Source organism: Alosa pseudoharengus, unplaced genomic scaffold, assembly GCF_046254945.1.
Source record: "Alosa pseudoharengus isolate Yale_2024_CS ecotype anadromous, Long Island Sound unplaced genomic scaffold, YU_APseudo_1.1 YU_APseudo_1.1_scf_2, whole genome shotgun sequence".
NCBI classification, from domain to species: Eukaryota; Metazoa; Chordata; class Actinopteri; order Clupeiformes; family Clupeidae; genus Alosa; species Alosa pseudoharengus.
Window position 1 is genome coordinate 17,327,134 of NW_027468663.1, and position 18,745 is coordinate 17,345,878.

Sequence of the window (18,745 nt, forward strand, 5' to 3'; positions counted from 1 at the left end):
TACCAGTGAGAATTGAGTGTGACTAATGCAATTTAGTGAGACAGTTAGAATCATATAGGCCTTTCAGCGTGATTTATTTTTGTGGAAAAAATGTGCTGGACTGGGCGGCGGTCATATTTTGTACCGCTCTGCGGTACATCTAGTTTCCCAACTATTAGCCACGGTTCATACATTCATTTGCAAATTTCTTAGGTTAATACACGGGGACAGTTAATATGGTATTAAAGGTTTTGTTTCTTTTAACTTGCATAAAACACTGTCCTGCAGCTTATACACAATGCGGCTAATACACAGAAAATTACTGTAAGAAGCCTAATCATTGTCATTCCATATGCACATGTCTCATTTTATGTTATACATGGATTCCAGTTTCTTTCAGTAGCAGCAACTGGAATCCATGCATTTCCACAGAATTATTTTTGGAATCTGATCCCTTATATCATACCTGTTCATTCATACTCGTCACTCGACTTATCGTGACTAAATTCAAGATGGCTGCAAACGCTAAACTCTGTGAAGATACTGTCTGTATAAATCGTCTTGTAAGTAAACTACCAGTGCTTTTTCAAAGTTCTCAATGTCTCGTTTTAAATGTCAAGGCCCTCGGAAGTCTACCAATGAAGTATGGAGCTACTTTGAGCCTCGTACAGTAAATGGTGTAAAACAGTGATTTATTTGCATAGCTAGGCCGATGCCCGAGGCATCCCCATCGAAAAACTGTTTGTAGCATCGGCTAACTAGCGCCAGATTTCTGAGTGCAGGGGACAAGCCGAGATGAGCTATTAGACATACGTTCACACTCGGTGTCATGTTTCAACACACTTTAGGTTAATATCACACCGGAATTCTCCTTTAAAGAAGCGTTCATAAGAAAGGACTGAAGATTCTGGGATGGCTCCTGAGGCAAGAGCCAGATAGCTGTGATAGCCAGTTTAACGGAGATGAGACATGTTTTACATGTCTCGCGGCGGTTTGGTCCCTTTGGTAATCCGCACCTGTGACTTAACCATGGTGGAAGAGTAAGTGGGAATGAAAAGTTGTTATCCGTGCCATGTTTTGTTTTTCTTCTTTTATCTGATACATTATCAAGTTTCTTATTCAAAAGGAGCTAAACAGACAGACAGAGAGAGAGAGAGAGAGAGAGAGAGAGAGAGAGAGAGAGAGAGAGAGAGAGAGAGAGAGAGAGAGAGAGAGAGAGAGAGAGAGAGAGAGAGAGAGAGAGAGAGAGAGAGAGAGAGAGAGAGAGAGAGAGAGAGAGAGAGAGACAGACAAACAGACGAAATGACTACAATTCCAAGATGATGCAGTAGTCATACCTTGAACATAGTGCTTCCCAGCTGAGCAGGTGACATGCTGACCACCACTCCAGCGGACTGCAGCGCTGAGATCTTCTCTTTGGCCCCACCCTTGCCCCCAGCAATAATGGCTCCGGCGTGACCCATTCTCCTGCCTGGCGGTGCAGTAAGCCCAGCAATGAAGGACACCACGGGCTTGGCCTTAGCACCCTGTTGAAAGAGACGTGCAAGAATGAGAGAGGAGTAGTAACGGACACAAAAAAGCTGAGCCAAAGGAGTTCATCCAAGGCCAGCCTTAATTGTACAGTGCACAGCATAGCACACACAATGCAGCTTTTAACATCTCCATGGAAAAAGGCAGGAAGTGAACTTAGAAGAGAATATATATATGTATGTATATATATTATACATACAACCACATACACTAATGTGAATGGGAAAGCCACGGCAGGAGCGTTTAATAGAGTATGTGGGTGGGAGCTGATAACAGCCCAGGATAGTGTTTTAATACAATCTCACTGGAGTGGAGGTAATTAGTCATGTCTAGGGTGATTAGCTGCCTGGCCGTTTCTGCCGCACATTGATGGATGAAAGTGCTATGGCGTGCGGATCCTGTTTCGTGTGAAAGCTAATACTTCATCTCTAGGAAGATCATCATCATCAGCATGAGACACAGGGATGACGTGCAGTTTGGCCCAGGCTTTTAGACAAGAGCCAGAGATGGGAGGGACCCGCAGGACTTAATTTCAGTCCGTTAAAACCACTCAATCAACCATCTCAAAAGAGCAAATATTACTGGTTCTTGAAGACAGGAGAGAGAAAGAGTGAGCGATGATAACAAAACTTTCTGTGTATTCCTCTTTTCAGGCAACAATAAACAAAACTTAAAAAAAAAAAAAAAAAAAAAAAAAAACTATAAACATGCATAAAAGAATCTGTGATTTAAACTTCAGACACAGCTGTTTTCCATCATCTCCAAGCTAAAGCCAAGCCAAAACACAGCAACTACTCAATGGGAACAGAAGAAAAACGGTGTGCTTGGAAGAGGAGACCCCTGCACCTGGATCATTCTTCCACTTAAAGCCTTTTCTCTGAGGGGAGACAACGGCGTGGTAACCAGCACAGCTTCTGTGCCGGATTCCAGCACACTTGCGCTTTGATAAATGAACCGCCCCACTGCGAAGCCAATGCTTAAAGCTACCTAAACAGGTCGGAGCATAATTAGGCAATTAATTTTCATTCCCCACTGAGGCTTACCCCCCCTACATAAAAGGAGTTAAATTAGCTTTATAATTCCTTTCTTTGTTCTTATTGTCAGTGGCGGGGCTGTGTGACTTTAATTACCAACGCGAGGCAAGCGGCTGTGCCCACACCTTTACCCAGCGGAGTACAGGACCAGAGGGGGGTGGGTGGAAGAGTGGGGAGACGGCTGCAGGCGGAGTGTTAATCTTGTACGATTAAGAGACCAACCAGTGAGACAATTACAGGCCCCTGGCTGCAGACCTGTGCAACACCGCAGCTTCACTGCTTTTCTTCTAAGTTTGTTCAGACTCGTCATTTTTTTTATTATTTTTTTTTGCTGCCACCTCTGCCTGAATTACACAGCCTCCTCCTCATCAAAAAGAAAAGAAAATCACTGCGCTTGACAGCACAGCACTGGATTTAAGCTAAATGAATTAAAAGGGTTTAATGCAACGACCCAGGAGCACCTGAAAGGGAGTGAAGAAAGGAGAAGAGAGGAGAGGAGCAGGGGGGGGGGGGGGCAGGCACTTTAAACCCAGAGGATTAAACGGGGACCCAGAACGTTTTCATGCTGGTTTAGGCCTCAAGCCCTTCACCTTGCTAATTAGTCTGCCAACAAGCAGTGAAGGCTCTTAGGTCTGAGTGCGCATCAAAACGTTAAGTGTGGAGTGCGATGAACTGGGTCTGAGGGAGGGAGAGAACAGGTGAACCTGTGCACGCTGAGATCTGAGGGGATTAGAGTGGGGTGGTTAGCAGGTCACAGCAAATGGTTCACATGGTGGCTTGACTAGCTCACACAGAGAGAGGTGAGGTGGTGGGGTGGGAAGGCCAGGGAAGAAAGCGGACTGCTGTGAAACATCCCAGATTCTCTGAACTTGCTGAACATCGCCTGAGATATTCGCAAGAGGCCCTTGACAACCTGGGTGTTTGTTGACCTTGTCAGCAATTAGGAAGTTTACATTGCTCATTAACATGGTTAGCTCTGAAGTGCCTGATGCCCTGCCCCTAGCAAACAGCATTTAACCCTGCCGTCACTAGAGACCCCTATGCCTCTGTACATCAATACTGTTGTGAACACGAGCTGGCAAGAGATGAATCTTTCTAAGCAAAATTCAATACATGTAATGTAGCATGACCATTCATTGATCCAGTATTGCCTCATATTGCTAAGAGAAAACGGTCTAAAAATCTTCCTTGGGGAACAGTTCCATTATCTTCCATTAGCAATTGGAATAACACGCCAGGATTTAAAAATGTCACCAGTCGGACCCCAAGAAGTCAATCTCATCTAGCCAGACTGTGGCTAATGGTGCACCCCTCAAACAGGTTCTCTGATGACTTTCGCATATCGCGCCGAAAAGTCAGACATCGTTATCAGTTTCTCCTCACCACGTCTTTGTTAATGAGTGTGTGCGTGTGTGCGTGTGTGTGAAATCAGCCGCATCCTTGTTAATGAGTGACTGAGTGTGTGTGGGTGTGTATCTAACGGCAAGAGGTGAAATCAACCATTCAGCAAATGGCCTAGAGATTAGACATTCTCAGCACCCGAGCCCAACCCTCCAAAAAATGAGGGCAATGGCGACACAGCTCTGTAAATCTGCTCACCGCTGCTCAAATTGGCCTGAAAAATCAATGCCTAAGAAAAAAAAAAAAAACAGTGGTATATGTACAGCTGGAAATTCAAAGTAGCAACATACTGAAAAAGGTTGCCGATACTTTGGTACTCTCCCTGAGGAGACCAGGCATTAAAGGAGAATTCTGGTGATTTTTCACATAGATCTCCATTACTTGAGGTCACCGAGTACTGACAGAAAAAAAAAAACGAAAACAATCACTTTTACCTAGCTCAAGCTGCTACAGCACTACACTCTGGGGGAATGATCATAGGGGCTCATGAACATGACCCCAGAGTGTAGCTCTGTAATGTAGCTGCCTGGAAGCTCTAACCGTTGGCTACAGCAACTTGAGCTAGGTAAAACAGATTGTTTTCGGGTTGTTTTGTATCGACAGTACTCCGTGACCTCGAGAAACAGAGGCCTATGTTTAAAAAAGAAAAACGTGGAAACACAGAAAAAGCAGGTCTGCTCTCTACGGTCTAAATATTTCAATAATTCCTGTGGTTCCCATTGGCTCCGCTCATCTGGATTTCTGCAGCAGTCTGTAACCAAAAGCCACAGGAGGAGTCTGCACTTTGAACCCTGCAGCAGTCCAGAACTCCCTCCAGTCAAATATGGCTCTCCCTCCGTGCAGACTGCTAACCCCGTGAAGCGAAACTTGACCTCACTGCTCCCGAGGCCCACCTGGCCCTGTGCTAGTCAGCGCCGATGAGCTGTGACTGTCCGCCTGCCTCTGTTGAGAGGTCAGGGAAAGAGGGAGAGCTCAGGGAATCGTACCGAGTAGGGAGAACTAAAATAAAGAGCAGCCAGCCTGAAGTCCAATCTCCATATTAGTTTTGATTATTGATGAGGCAGGGGCAGCCTGAAGAGATGGAATAGGTTGAGATTGTAAATCATGGAGGTCATCACAGAGCTGGAGTGGAGTAAATGAGCACTCAGCATTCAGCTCAACCGAAGCAGTTCACATAGATGATTTGCAATTTTGCATTTCAGCCATGCTAGATTGTTCCTACTAGTAAGAGCTATTCATATGAAGTGAGCATGCATAAATAAAAAAATAAAAAAATAAATAAAATAAAAAAATAAATAAAAGAACAATAAATACATACAAATATATACCACAAGAATATTGCATAAATATGCTATAAGACTAGGCTGGGTGTGACCCTTACAGAGTTATGTTGTTTCAGGTACTCAGCAGCATTCTCCTCTGCGTTCCCTCCGATCTCTCCAATCAAGATGATCCCTTCTGTCTTTGGGTCGCTCAGGAACACCTCCAAGCAGTCAATGAAGTTAGTGCCATTGAAAGGGTCACCTCCGATACCTGACACCAGAGAGAGAGACAGAGAGAGAGAGAGAGAGAGAGAGTCAGTTAGTCTTTGTTGACTGTTATTCCCATTCCTTGTGTAAGGCATAAACAAATGAAGCTACACCAGAACGACTTAAAAAGCATGCTCCCATACCAATACAGAGCGACTGTCCCAGGCCGACCTGCGTGGTCTGATGCACTGCTTCATATGTGAGGGTGCCAGACCTGGAGACGATACCTGCAGAAGACAGACAAAAAAATTAACACATTAACTCACTGACAAATATCACTCAATGGTGAATAAATTAGACATTAATATATTTCCCTGATACAAAAATCTTATGAGTACATTTCTGTAATGTACCTGCTGTTCTTCCATCAGCTGTTTTTTCTTATCACAAATAAATGCAGTGCTGCTATAAACGCACGCTTACGTAAACGTTGTCTTGCTCCTCAAAGACATCAAAGCATTTTTATTTTTTGTACATGGTTCTCTCCTCCCCATGGGGATATCTTATCAAATAGCAGCCAGACTACTCAAGTAGACATAATAAAAACAAAAATCCTGAAATCTGACGCCTATCCAGACGCAGGCCTACATTAATTATAGGGCTGTCAAAATAACTGATTAATTTCGATTAATTAATTTGAGAAAAAATTACTGATTAAAAAAATAGTGCAGATTTATAGATTCCGTATGACCTTTGACCCCGAGCCATTCTATTCAGTAACCATTAGACTGTAAAATGAAGGAGAGAAGAAAATGTGCTGCCTAGATCATTGATTGGAACATTTACTTTTAAAAAATGGCCTGATGGTGTTAAATATATAAAGTGTTGATTTAAATAAAGTCCTCTGCAATGTCTGCAGCAAGGAATTTGCATATAACTGGAGTTCAATGCAAAGAAATAGTGTTGACATTGAGGGGAGTGTTAATTTATTTTCATTGTGTCCCCTAGGTTATATCTGTGGCCTGAAATGCCTTGTAGTGAAAAAAAACTTCCCGAAGCACTTTTGAATTTATTTTCTCAGCATATTAGGTCATATCACAGATTATTATGGCCATTATTTGAACAGTGAAAATAATAATAAAAGAGTTTTTGAACTTTAATGTCACTAATGCTGATTATTCAATGATTCGATTTGAATTTAAATATTTCAAATACTGTCACAGGAAAAATTATATATGCGATTAATTTAGATTAATTAATTAATTATTATTAATTAATTAATTAATTAATATTCAGGACTATCGTTGTCATTCTGACTAGTGTAATTTGTTGCAAACTGGAAAGGTAGCAGAAAGGTTGTTGGTTCTTAGGCAGGTTTGAATGGATAAAGCCACAGGAACCACATGCTATCTCAACCCTATTACCTACATTCATCTCCAGAGGTCACTGTTACGGTTTTAAGTGCACCCCTACTGGAGTTAAATGAGCCAAACTCTGTAAGATTCTAACTCTCCTCTCTCTCAAAGAAGAAGACTGGTGCATGATAGAACCCTGAACCTTAAAAACAAAACAAAAAAGCAAAATACATCATCAACAACGCTTACCAATCCTCCCTTTCTTGTGAATGTGGCCTGGCATGATTCCAATCTTGCATTCTCCAGGCTGTCAAGGTAAATTGACAAACAGAAAGGACTTGTGAAGGTCGGGACATGGAAATTACTTAAGAAACCAGAGTATTTCATTCAAATGTTTTATTAGCACTAGTACTTCACCTTCACTGTACACTTGGATGTCTGTCTATGCCTTTTTTTACCTCAGTAACCAGATTAGAACTCTTGTGAGCCGGACCTGTTCACAACTGCTTGAAACAAACACCTGACTTTAAGGCCCTAGAGTAAATCAACTGACCAAGTGGAAGTGCTGAGGTCACCGCTGTGAGTGAAGACATTTGGGATGTGGGGGTCTTACATTGATGACCCCTGGGCAGTTGGGGCCGATGAGTCGGGTGATGCCCTGGCGGAGCAGCTTGTGCTTCACCTTCACCATGTCCTGCTGGGGGATCCCCTCTGTGATGCACACCACCAGAGGCACCTCGGCATCAATAGCCTCCATGATGGCGGCCGCCGCAAAGGGCGGAGGGACGTAGATCACTGATGCATGGGCTCCAGTGGCAGCTTTTGCCTGACAGATGAGAGAGACAAGGCAAGGGCATCAAGCAGCTTGTATATGAGTAAACACTCCATTTATCATACCTAAAATAATGTATTTGGTGAAATATAAGGTATCCAACTGTATATGAACACTTCATTTAATGACATTGCAAATTTCCATTGTCATTTCAAATAAATTTCCATGAAAAGGACCTGCATGCTTTTTGTTTCTTTGCATTAATGATTTGGTTAGAAATCAATAAGTTGAATGAGGCCCATGGGTGCAAATTCCAAACCCTTGAGCTTATTCATAACCAAATAACAAACCAGAGGTTTTGTGACCACACTAGCTCAGGCAAATGATAGGCCAATGCTAATGTAAACTGTTGTAAGGACTGGGCCTCAGCTGTTCAGCAAACCACTTGCCCGGAATAGCTGTCTTTGAGAGACTTTTCTTATGTGACCTTTACGGTGAGACAGACAAGACAGCTGCCACATAACGCACTCTCAAAAGTAGCCGACACGAAGGGAGAGAAGCAAGATGGCAGATCAAGCCCTTACCTCCTTCACAGAGTTAAAGACAGGCACGCCGAGGTGGGTCTTGCCCCCTTTGCCTGGAGATACACCTCCCACTAACTGTGAGCCATAGTCCAGGGATTGTTGGCTGTGGAAGGTCCCCTAGAAAAACAGAGGCAAGCATAAGACAGTGAGAAACAGATGGGAAAGAACAGAGCCCATGGCATTTGTGTGACAACAACAGAAGAAGGGTGAAAGAGTGATTATGAAGGGAACAAAATGAGCATGCAGCCGCTAAAGAAAAAAAGGGTGTCATTTGTCATACACAATTGTCATTTGATATGATATACAAGATGCTCATATAAACACACACACACACACACACACTTATTTTGCCTCTGGAAAACACATACAGAAGATGTACAAAGTACAATAAACTGGTGGTCGAGACATTATTTTCCCTGTATAATTTTATCAATCGCCTAGATTACTAAAATCTATTGTGTGAATCTCTACAGTGAGTGTTATTACATAACCAGCTACCATCATCAACTACATGAAAATGAAAAGCACAAGAGTAGTGGCAGTAGGCGTAACTGTTGCCTATGACAACACAGCTGTAGTCTAAACAAGCAATGTTGAAAGCCTGATATGAATGAGTAAGTACAGGTATGTGAAGAATCATTGTGGGATAAGCCTTCTCTTCAGTCTAACACAATACTGCTATGCATGTGTAACATTGGCACGAGGACAGTTTACTAACTAGGACTTCAACACTACATGCAGGGTTATGAATTCACAAAATATCACAATTGCACATGGTGATCTCTGTATCCACGCAAAGGGCAGATATGTTCTTACAAGCCTGATAAAGCCTAGAAGTTAACGTTTAACCTCACGGTTTGTTTATTAAATTACTAAAGCTTGGTTCTGAAACACCGCTGATAACCAGATGGGGTCAACAGTTAAGTGCCTTGATCAATGAACATTATGTTACAGCAACAACCTGCAGGCAGGAGAGGAAAGGCCATCATGCTCCAGTACTTTTTTTATTACATTTCCTCTGCCCAACTACCCAAATGCTCTTCACACAATAGATTTACAAAGTAGTACTCTGCTAACATAGCATTTTCTCCTTGCACTACATGGCTTATAAAACAGTGAAGATTAAGGATGATTTGATTCACAAACCAGTGCTGAAAATTGATTAGTGCAAGAGACACTTGCATTGTTTCTCAGCTCTATACAATCATTGTAACAGTTTATTAAAAATGTGCTTGTTGATTCTTCCCCATGGATAAGGACAAATAATTGGCATCTTCATCCATGTTTCTGCAATAGATTTACACAACAAAAAAGCTGCCAATTTATTTCTTCTTTCCACGCTCAACTGCAAAACTATTCCGTGGTGGGATGGCAATGGTATACATCTTAGTTGCACTGTGCCCTCCACCAACCCGCAAATCAAATGGTCAAAATGTGCATTGTGAATTAATGGAAACACAGAAAAAAGCTACCATATGCTACAAGTGAAGCAAGACGCAAATTATGCATTAGCCAATGATGAACATGCACTGAAGCATTAACACAGTGCAGTTAGCAGGACTTGCTTAAAAATGGCATGAATGGACAGTGATTAGTGAACGAAACGGGAAAAATAAAATACCTACCTGCTTCCCAGTGAAGCCTTGGCAAATGACCTTGGTGTTTTTGTCAATGTAAAGATGCTTCCTGGAAGCAGTATAACAGTGTCTGACTCCTGCCTGCTGCACTGAGAACAGAGGCAGAATTAAGTTAGACCTTGTGGGACTGCTCTATGCATGAAGAGTGCAAACAAATGAGACTGTCCCAGGGTCATAAACTTCAGAGATGACTCTGGTCATAGTCAACTGTGTATCAACAAGGGTTCAATATAGTGTGCCTATGTTAAGCCCTAGGGATGAACCTCCCACTGAGCAGGTAGACTCTGACAACCAAAGACAGTTCTCTCACTACTGAAGGCTTGGTTTACTCTTACTCACTACTTATGAGACAACCTTAGATAATGTCAGCTACTTGTGAGTTGATACTCTACAATGGAGTGCGCAGAAGTCTGAGATCCTTTTAAGAGTTTTTTTTAATACACTGCTTGATAAAACTGCTATGCAACATACCTGTACATTTAGCAATCATAAAACAAATCATAAACGTCTGGCGTAATGTTATTCGTTATTCACTAGGGAAGAAACGGGAAAATGACAGTTCGCAATAATGCAGAACTATCTCTCATATTAGTCTCGTGGCTGAGGGTTTCCTCATCGGGGAAATAAAATGCATTGTCACATTGTAACGTTGACAGTAACTTTAATGTTATGTTAAGTTGTACGTTCACTGAATTATTGGAAGATATGTGCATTAACTTAACGTTAACGCTACCTATAACACAAGCTACATAGCTAGCCATCACGTCAACCATTTTACCAAAGGATTCTGATATCAAGATAGTTCGATGCGTTTACAATGATAAATTGGCTGACCCAGCTATCTATCATTGAGTATCAGATACCATAACGTTAGTGTTTCTGCAGCTACTAAGTTAACGTTAGCTCGCCATATGTAGCTACCGCCCCCCAAATGCGGTCAAACATCATTAAAACCCCAGTTAGCTACTTAACTTACTACTTCAAACACACGCCATATGAGAGCAAATTGAAGAGAATATATCAAAGTTCAATTATTTTCTGTAGCATCGAAACAGATAGGTGAGCTCGAGGTAGCTTGCTAACTAGCTCGCAGGCTAAAAGCAATGCAGCTTGCTTGCTGTCAAGCTAGCTAGCTAGCTAAAGCTGCTGCAACCAATGTATATTAGTGAAGCAAAGCTATAAAAAAACGTACAAACTGTTATCAACATCAAATAACTGGTCAAAGCTGTATAACTCAAATGAACTGTTAAACAAACTTTATCAACTTACAGAGCAACCGGGCAAACAACCTGCAGTGAGACATCTTCGGTCATTCACCAATGACACAGGACAGAGATGGACCCATAGACAGTATGGACCTTAACGTCAAACGAAATAGCTGACTGTACACATGCCTGTTTTATATTTATATATATTTTTTGTCTAATACAAATATGTTACATAAAATATTTCTAATACAAATAGTATTGATTTTGCAATGATTATGTTCAGTCACTGATACTATGAAATATTAACACTTGACACATTACTGGCCATATCAAGGAATGCTGGTACATGTAGTCTTAGGCCCTAATCATTTTAGGGTTGGTGCTATGGTGGTCAGTTCCACACTCTATATGGGAAGGTCTGGATTATGATATATTATCAGAGAATGTCTCGGGCTCTGATATTATGAACCTGGTAAACCGGTATATGACTATACACTATGTCACTATAATAAAAGTAACCTGTAGTCCATGACTCCTCAGCAGAATCAATTTAAAAGCTGCATTCTCATAGCTCCACTTTGAGGCACGCAATGTGCCAAATTCTTGAGAATTAAAGACACACCCAAGCTCCTTCACAGCTCAAGTGTTTGAGTTGGGTGGCTATTCCCACTTATGTGGGAAGCCAAGGTGGTCGGTACACCACCACTGAGTCAGCCGAGCACTGTCAGCAGGGACATCATCATGAACACATCTTCAAACGACTGTTGAGGATTTGTTTGATGGTTATTAGCCTTGATTTGTTCTTTCTTCCCAGCACCGCAGAATGAAGTTCATAAGTAGGGAATTAATTGCGGCCCCCTGAGATAGGCCCACGACTGAGAGTGTCCTAGAGACCCAAATCTGAAATAGCCCCCCACAGCTCATTCAACCTCCAGCCAAAATTATGGAAATCCCTGTGCTTGAGTCTCTTGTTGAGGGTGAACTTTTGAGACACAGTGGGTGTTCTGTCTTGTTTGGGTCTATTTATTTTCACTCGATGGATCTTAAATGGATCCAGATTCTGAGAATTTCATTAATAATGACTTTTTAACCCTCCTGTTGTGTTCATTTTATGTTTAGTTGTGTGTTCCCGGTCAAAAATGACCGCTGCATTATGACTTGTTATAAATCCATAGTAGCACACATATTATCATCTAATGTTGTGATAGACTTTTGCATCAACTTGTGTTCTATTGGATATAACCAGCTTTGTACTTCCATTTGCTATGGCCTGCAAGCCTCACTGACTTGAGCTCTGTCAGTCAGAAAGGGGAAGATTCTATTGGGGAAAAGCAAAGAGGGGGAGCGAAGGTATGTGTTTGTGTGTGTGTTTTAATGGTAGGCTACAGAAGCACATATACAGTCCATCTGATCAATACGTTTGTGCCTGGACCAGTTTGTGCCAATTTTATACACTGACCATTTTCTCACCCATACATTTCTAATGGCCGGTCGTGTTCTAAAGTTAAACAAAACACTCAAATTGTTATACAAATTAAAATTTGTTCTGTGTGTTCAGATGCCCTGTGTTAACAAAGTCAAATCCTCATGGTAGTCAGAATAAGTTAACAATATTTTTGAGAGAAAATAATTTTCAATCGGTCACATTACACAATGGAACACAACAGGATGGTTAAATTAGTAAACATTTTAAAATTCTGTCTGTACAATGCTTTGCCCACCCATCTGTTTGGTCAGTTTTTTTTCACCAGAAGATGGCGTGATATTCATATCCTACAGAAAATATAGGCTATCTGTACTAGATTTCCACAATGTCCGTTCATGCTGCTGCCATTGGGTTGTGTATTACACAACAAATAAACAGAATATGAGCTACTTTGAAGTGTTTTGTTCTTGCAATGGGCGCAGCCTGCTCAGAAAACAGTCGTGGAAAATGTACGCAAATTAGTTAACAAAAGCCTGCTGTTGGGATTTCTTTGTGTTAGTTTACAACTGCCTGCTGTTAAGGTTTATTTTTGTAAAACGCACTGCTAAACTTTTCGTAACATGTGCCTTCAGCCCAACTCGTTTTCAACTTCTCATTTCAATAGCCAATCATATTCCCCCAGCTCTGTGCTCTTTCATTGGTCCAATTTACCTACGTACCGGTACGTAAACCGTTTCATATTCACTGTAACAAGTACGTCGGTCTACACTTTCACCAGAGAATGTCGGGCTCTGCTTTCACTTATGGGATATGGCCAAAGATTGTTAAGGCGGAGCAAGATATTTCATCGGGAGCCACTTCCGGGAATCCGGATCGCACGAGGGGGGGGTCAAAATCCCCCTTTATGCAGAGCAGAGGCAGCGACTGCTCCATTGAAGTCTATGGGCATAGCTCAGAATTTTACCACATATGCTAAGGTCTTGGTTCTATAGAGTTAGGAATGTGAATTTCGGGCACGTTTTCATAATCCTCAAACCCTTCTGAACATTTCAGGTACATTTTTAGCATTTTTGAGCATTCCAGTCTGGAGAAAATCGACTTTATATCAGGTGTGCGCTGGTTATTTATGCCGCTGCTGTTGGCCGGTTGCAACGTACGCTCATCAAACGTCATCGACACGCCTCTTTATGCAGACAGGATTCGATCCCCATTTCGCGCCCATAGACATGAACTACGACGAAGTATCTTGCTCCGCCTTAACAATCTTTGATATGGCTCAAAGGCTAGTGTTCGTTGTCAGAAGAAAACGTAATGACGTAGTACCTCAGGAAATAGCCAACTTCGTGTTACTTCAATCTCTTCATTCAAGATGGTGTTAGAAACTATTTCTAGGATCATCAAAATCCAACTTCCAGCCTACCTCAAAAAATTGCCGCTACCAGAGACAATAGGAGGTTTTGCTAGATTAACAGGTAAGCAAATACTTTGCTATGTTCAACATGCCATTGGGGACAATATCCTAGATAGCCTTGTCTGCCTGCTTGCTCTGATACTGAACAGCTAGCCTACGTTTTGGTATTGTAATGTGGCTTATTCATACATTCTTTTCTTTGTGCACTCATCTTGCACACAGGTCCCCTCCACATGAGTAAATCGTTCGAAATCAATAAGTTTAAAATTAAGGGGAGTGAAAAAAAAAAGTTGATCAAACTTTCAAAATCTTCCCAGATAAGGTAGAAAGCTACACAGGTCGGATGCAGGCTGCAGCTGTCTCGAGGACAAGGACAGTTCTGTGACTTTTTGCAAGGTTACAGTTTCGCGCGTCAGACGGCATCACTGTTGCTGTCCAATTCCATTGGGCTAGTAGCCAGTGTGTGGAAGCGAAATATATATATATATAATATATGTGTTGTTAGGTCTATTAGTGTAATAATTTAGCTGGTTGTGGTTGCCTGGACTGGTGTCACCTTGTCCTAGGCCAACTAAACTTAGATACAGGCAAGAACCTAGTTAATGTTATTCCACTTAAATTGTGAGAATGTATGTCAAGATATGTCATATCACAGGTTGGAGCAGGGATTACATTACAAACATACCTTTGTGGATAATGTACCAAATTGTGGTTTAAAAATCCTTACACCCCTCCCTGAGGTGGTCTATAACACAGACTAGGCTATACCATAGCGTGCCTCTGTACTAATTAGTGCAATGCCTGTAAGAGCTGTGGGAGTGTTTTGCATGGGTAAGATTCCAAGTGTTGCCTGAGGTGAAGACTAGCCAGGTTAAAGATTCTGTGCTTTTCAATGCTTTTAGTGTCTAGGCATTTGCATTTTGAGCTGTTGTCTATTTATTGTATGTTTGAGTTAGATCTGCCCTGTCAATAATTATCCAGAGGAACATTTATTGTCTTGAAAATGTATTTTATCTCATAAGAAATAAATAGCACTTACTGAGATATATAACTATTTTCTTCTAAACATCCTTAGGAGAAAATGTAGGCTATAAGAATAGACCTAGATTGAAAAAGAGCATTTTTGAGATCTTAAAGCGATGGTTCGGAGTAATTTCACCCTAGGGTCCTTTGCTCCATGACCCCGAGCCAAACACCCTCCCAGAACCTGTTTTCCCTTGGTCGATCCCTGGTCGAGTAGCGCTGTCAGAAACTAATGAGTTTCTGCAGTCGTAATGGTACCAACTTTTATCTCGTAAATTACCCCACTAATAATGCCCTGAATGGTACGAAACTTCTACAGTAGCACAACTACTGTATGTACTTTACTCATAAAACAATGATCATTGAAAAGTTTGTAAATACACCAGGAGTTTATTTAAATAACACTTGCCTGATGGATGCTACTATCTACCGCTGCGTCGACGTTACTTCCGTGATTTGGGAAAAGCCCGTAAAAGTTTCGTATTATTAGTGGGGTAATTTACAAGATAAAAGTTGGTACCATTACAACTGCAGAAACTCATTAGTTTCTGACAGCGCTACTCGACCAGGGTTCGACCAAGGCTCGGGGTCATGGTGCAAAGGACCCTAGGGTGAAATTACTCCGAACCATCGCTTTAAGAGTGAGAGATCTCATATAATTTTTCCCTTTGTTTTCACATCTTAAAATGACATTTTAGACCACCACATAATTTTGAAATGTAGGGTAGGCCTACATTTATACTGATTCAGAGACGAGTGAAATAGCTTTCAAGCCAGCCAAACATTCTAATCAGCTATCCATCTTGGGTGCATGCTGTGAGAAAAAAACGGACTCTCAGTCTGACACTGCAAATGCACTTTTCACTCCAGGTCTCCCCTCTCGGGGTAGATTTATGTTGGCCTGAATCTTCACACTCTTAAAACAAATGTGTTGGAAACAACACAAACTGTGTTGCCCCTATCTGGACATAAAGATGTGTTAAAAACAATGGAAGTTGTGTGTGTGTGTGTGTGCGTTTTAACACATACGGTGTACACTCTTGAAACAAATAACAAAAGCAATGTGTTGAAAACAACAGAATTTGTGTTGTCCCTATCTGGACATAGAGATGTGTTTAAAAACAACATAAGTTGTGTTGTTTACAACACATTCGTTTTAAGAGTGCATCAAAGCATGAGTTTCAGGATTTCATCTGTACCCTTTACACAAGACTGACTCCTGCCTCTCCCTCCCTCTAGTCTCTGAGTGGTTGCGACTGCTGCCACTCCTGGGCATTTTGGCCCTTTTGGGCTACCTGACCATCCGCCCCTTCCTTCCCAAGAAGAAGAAGCAGAAAGACAGCATCATCAACCTAAAAATCCAAAAGGAGAACCCACGAGTGGTCAATGAGATTGATATTGAGGACTTGAAGAGTACAAATGTTTGTTACTGCAGGTGTTGGCGGTCCAAAACAGTGAGTGAGATAGTATAGAGAGTATATAGAGATGCATTATTTGTTCGGAATGAAAATAGACTGACTTAAGTCAAAAGTAAACTTCCCTGGTAATTAGGGAACAAAGACGACCGTAAGGCATGGCCTCGAGGGTGCATGGTAATGCTGCATGTGTTGTGTATGAAAGTCTTATCAGCATTTAATAGCCTGGTCTTGTTGTTCCTGTTTCAGTTTCCTGTTTGCGACAGATCACACATAAAGCACAATGAGCTGACGGGCGACAACGTGGGACCACTGGTACTGAAGAAAAAGATTCTATAATCCTTGGCTTTTGCTGCGTGGGAGAAAAGGCTCATCTCTCTCATGCAGACTCTAGATTTTTTTTCAAAGGTTTATAGTTATTTAGTGAAATATATTGTCCTTTTTAATGGGCTCTGTGCACTAGCTTATTTGAAGTCGGCAAACCAGTTTCCTGTTCTTTGACCTGAAAACGTGTGCTCACTGAAAATCCTTCCCCCCTTATTTTGTGCAGGCACTGAACGTAGGCTGGCATTTTTAGGAAAAAGGTGGAAGCAAAAATTGTATAATCTATATCGACTTGAAGCCAGGCAGAATGGCACACAGCAGTGCTCCTTAGAGCCGCCCATAGACATTTGACTCGCGTACATTGCATATGTGTATATGCATATTGCATATTACGTTTTGGTACAACTAAAGCACTCATCTTCAGGTGCTTGTTGACAGCCAAGTCAACAAACAGGAAGCTGGTTTGCCGACTTCAAGTGAGTCAGTGCACAGAGCCCATACAGTGCCAATTGTGTTTGGGTTTAAATGTTAAGAGACACTTTCTTATTCTAAACAGTTTAAGAATAGATGTGGGCCAAATAGATCTGTCCTCTTGATGTGTGATTTCCATGTGCCTTTTAACTTTTTTTTTTTTTTTTTTTTACGTATATTTTTTGGGCTTTTTATGCCTTTAATCCGATAGGATAGTGGAGATTGACAGGAAGTGAGTGGGAGAGAGAGTCGGGGTGGGATCCGGAAGGGACCACGGGGCGGGAATCGAACCCGGGTCGCCGGCGTACGGTGCAAGTGCCCCAGCCAGTTGCGCCACTGCTGGGGCCCCTCTTAACTTTTTACACATTTCTGTGAAAGTATGTTATTCTGTTATGCCTTAGTTACAATGTGCAATATTACTTCATGGGAAAAGAAAACAATAATTGAAGATCATAAATGTATAGTCACTGAATTAATTCAGTGATACAATCAAGATATTCAGTCCTACTTGAAAGTCTAAATGACTGTGATCACTTCAGTTCCTGGGTCCTAAGCGCCACCATGATCGCACCCATGCAGATCAGTAGTTGTCTTTTTTCCCTTAATTTTTCTCGCTTTTTTTTTTTAAATAACAGAGGTCTCCAAGATTATGTAGGCCATAGATATTAGAAAGCTAGATACCACATTGTCCATCGAGTTCTATTAGGTGGCATACGTGAACGTGTCCACCATATTGCTGGGGGCAAACACCTTATATGAGCAACACTTGCAGGCAATCAGACACACCTGTTTCTCCATTGGCCTCCAGTGATGGTTGACCCCACCATGATGGCTGAGCTACTTACGTACGTTCTGGAGCCTAATGCGGTATCTAGCTTTCTAATATCTATGATCTAGGCTACTGACCAACCCAGTTACTTCCAGCATGTTAGGGACCATTCTCACAAATGTGGCCTCTGCAATTTACATAGTGTGTCTTTTCAATCCACATCATGTTAAGTTATTGTGAACTGTGTATGGTTTTCTCAGAATGTTCTCATAAGAAATCAAGTAATCTTACATCTAAAGCCTTAATGTGATTATTTTTTTAAAATGATCAGTCATTTACCAATTTTGCGCATTCCATGTAGTTTAACTACAACCAAGGAAAGTACCACCGACAACTTCAAATCCCATTATACAGTTTGTTCCCCATTTTCTTCTATTGCTGTTTTTGTGTTAGGAGTGAGGATTCAACTCATATTGCAAGCACCCATCTCTTCAGTAACAGCTGTAAGTTTCTAGAATGCCTTAAATAACTTAAATATTTTGTCACTCTCTAGCTAGGTGAATGCATTTCCTATGGTTATGATACTATGTAGATCAGATGTGCTCAATACTTTTGTAAAAAATCAAAGATTGTATAAATATTTGCTTTTTTAATTAAGGTTTCAGACAATGCTCATTTCTGGAACATGGACAGAAACAAACGCCATTCACAAACATCCTATGTAATTTCCTATTCTTTCTGGCATACAGGCAAATATTTTCTCTGCATCTTAAATAATAACCAAGCCACCTACAATGTAACCTTCTAAGCAAAGTTATCTTTACATATCATTTGCATTTTCAGAATATTTGACATTGCAAATGTGCTTTCAAATGAGGAAGACAGGAGGGGGATTACCTTTGTAACCTGTGGATATGGAGTTCTTCCTTGTGTGCAT

General features: G+C 41.4%; 2 protein-coding genes across 2 annotated transcripts in view; one reads left to right on the plus strand and one right to left on the minus strand.

The window, feature by feature from the left end:
• The window catches only part of suclg1 (succinate-CoA ligase GDP/ADP-forming subunit alph), a 15,527-nt gene extending 4,420 nt beyond the window's left edge, over positions 1 to 11,107 (minus strand). Inside the window, exons 1-8 of the mRNA XM_076293984.1 lie at positions 11,031 to 11,107; positions 9,750 to 9,850; positions 8,125 to 8,241; positions 7,382 to 7,594; positions 7,018 to 7,075; positions 5,617 to 5,700; positions 5,326 to 5,477; positions 1,317 to 1,505 (exon numbers count right to left, since the gene is read on the minus strand). Of these exons, the coding sequence (XP_076150099.1) occupies positions 1,317 to 1,505; positions 5,326 to 5,477; positions 5,617 to 5,700; positions 7,018 to 7,075; positions 7,382 to 7,594; positions 8,125 to 8,241; positions 9,750 to 9,850; positions 11,031 to 11,064 (948 nt within the window). The 5' untranslated portion in view covers positions 11,065 to 11,107. The remainder of the gene's footprint in view (positions 1 to 1,316; positions 1,506 to 5,325; positions 5,478 to 5,616; positions 5,701 to 7,017; positions 7,076 to 7,381; positions 7,595 to 8,124; positions 8,242 to 9,749; positions 9,851 to 11,030) is intronic.
• Positions 11,108 to 13,699: 2,592 nt separating this feature from the next.
• cisd2 (CDGSH iron sulfur domain 2) lies at positions 13,700 to 18,461 on the plus strand. Its single transcript, XM_076293991.1, has 3 exons — positions 13,700 to 13,867; positions 16,069 to 16,283; positions 16,494 to 18,461. The coding sequence occupies exons 1-3, from the start codon at positions 13,765 to 13,767 to the stop codon at positions 16,581 to 16,583; spliced, it is 408 nt and encodes a 135-aa protein (XP_076150106.1). The 5' UTR covers positions 13,700 to 13,764; the 3' UTR covers positions 16,584 to 18,461.
• The last annotated feature ends 284 nt before the right edge of the window (positions 18,462 to 18,745 follow it).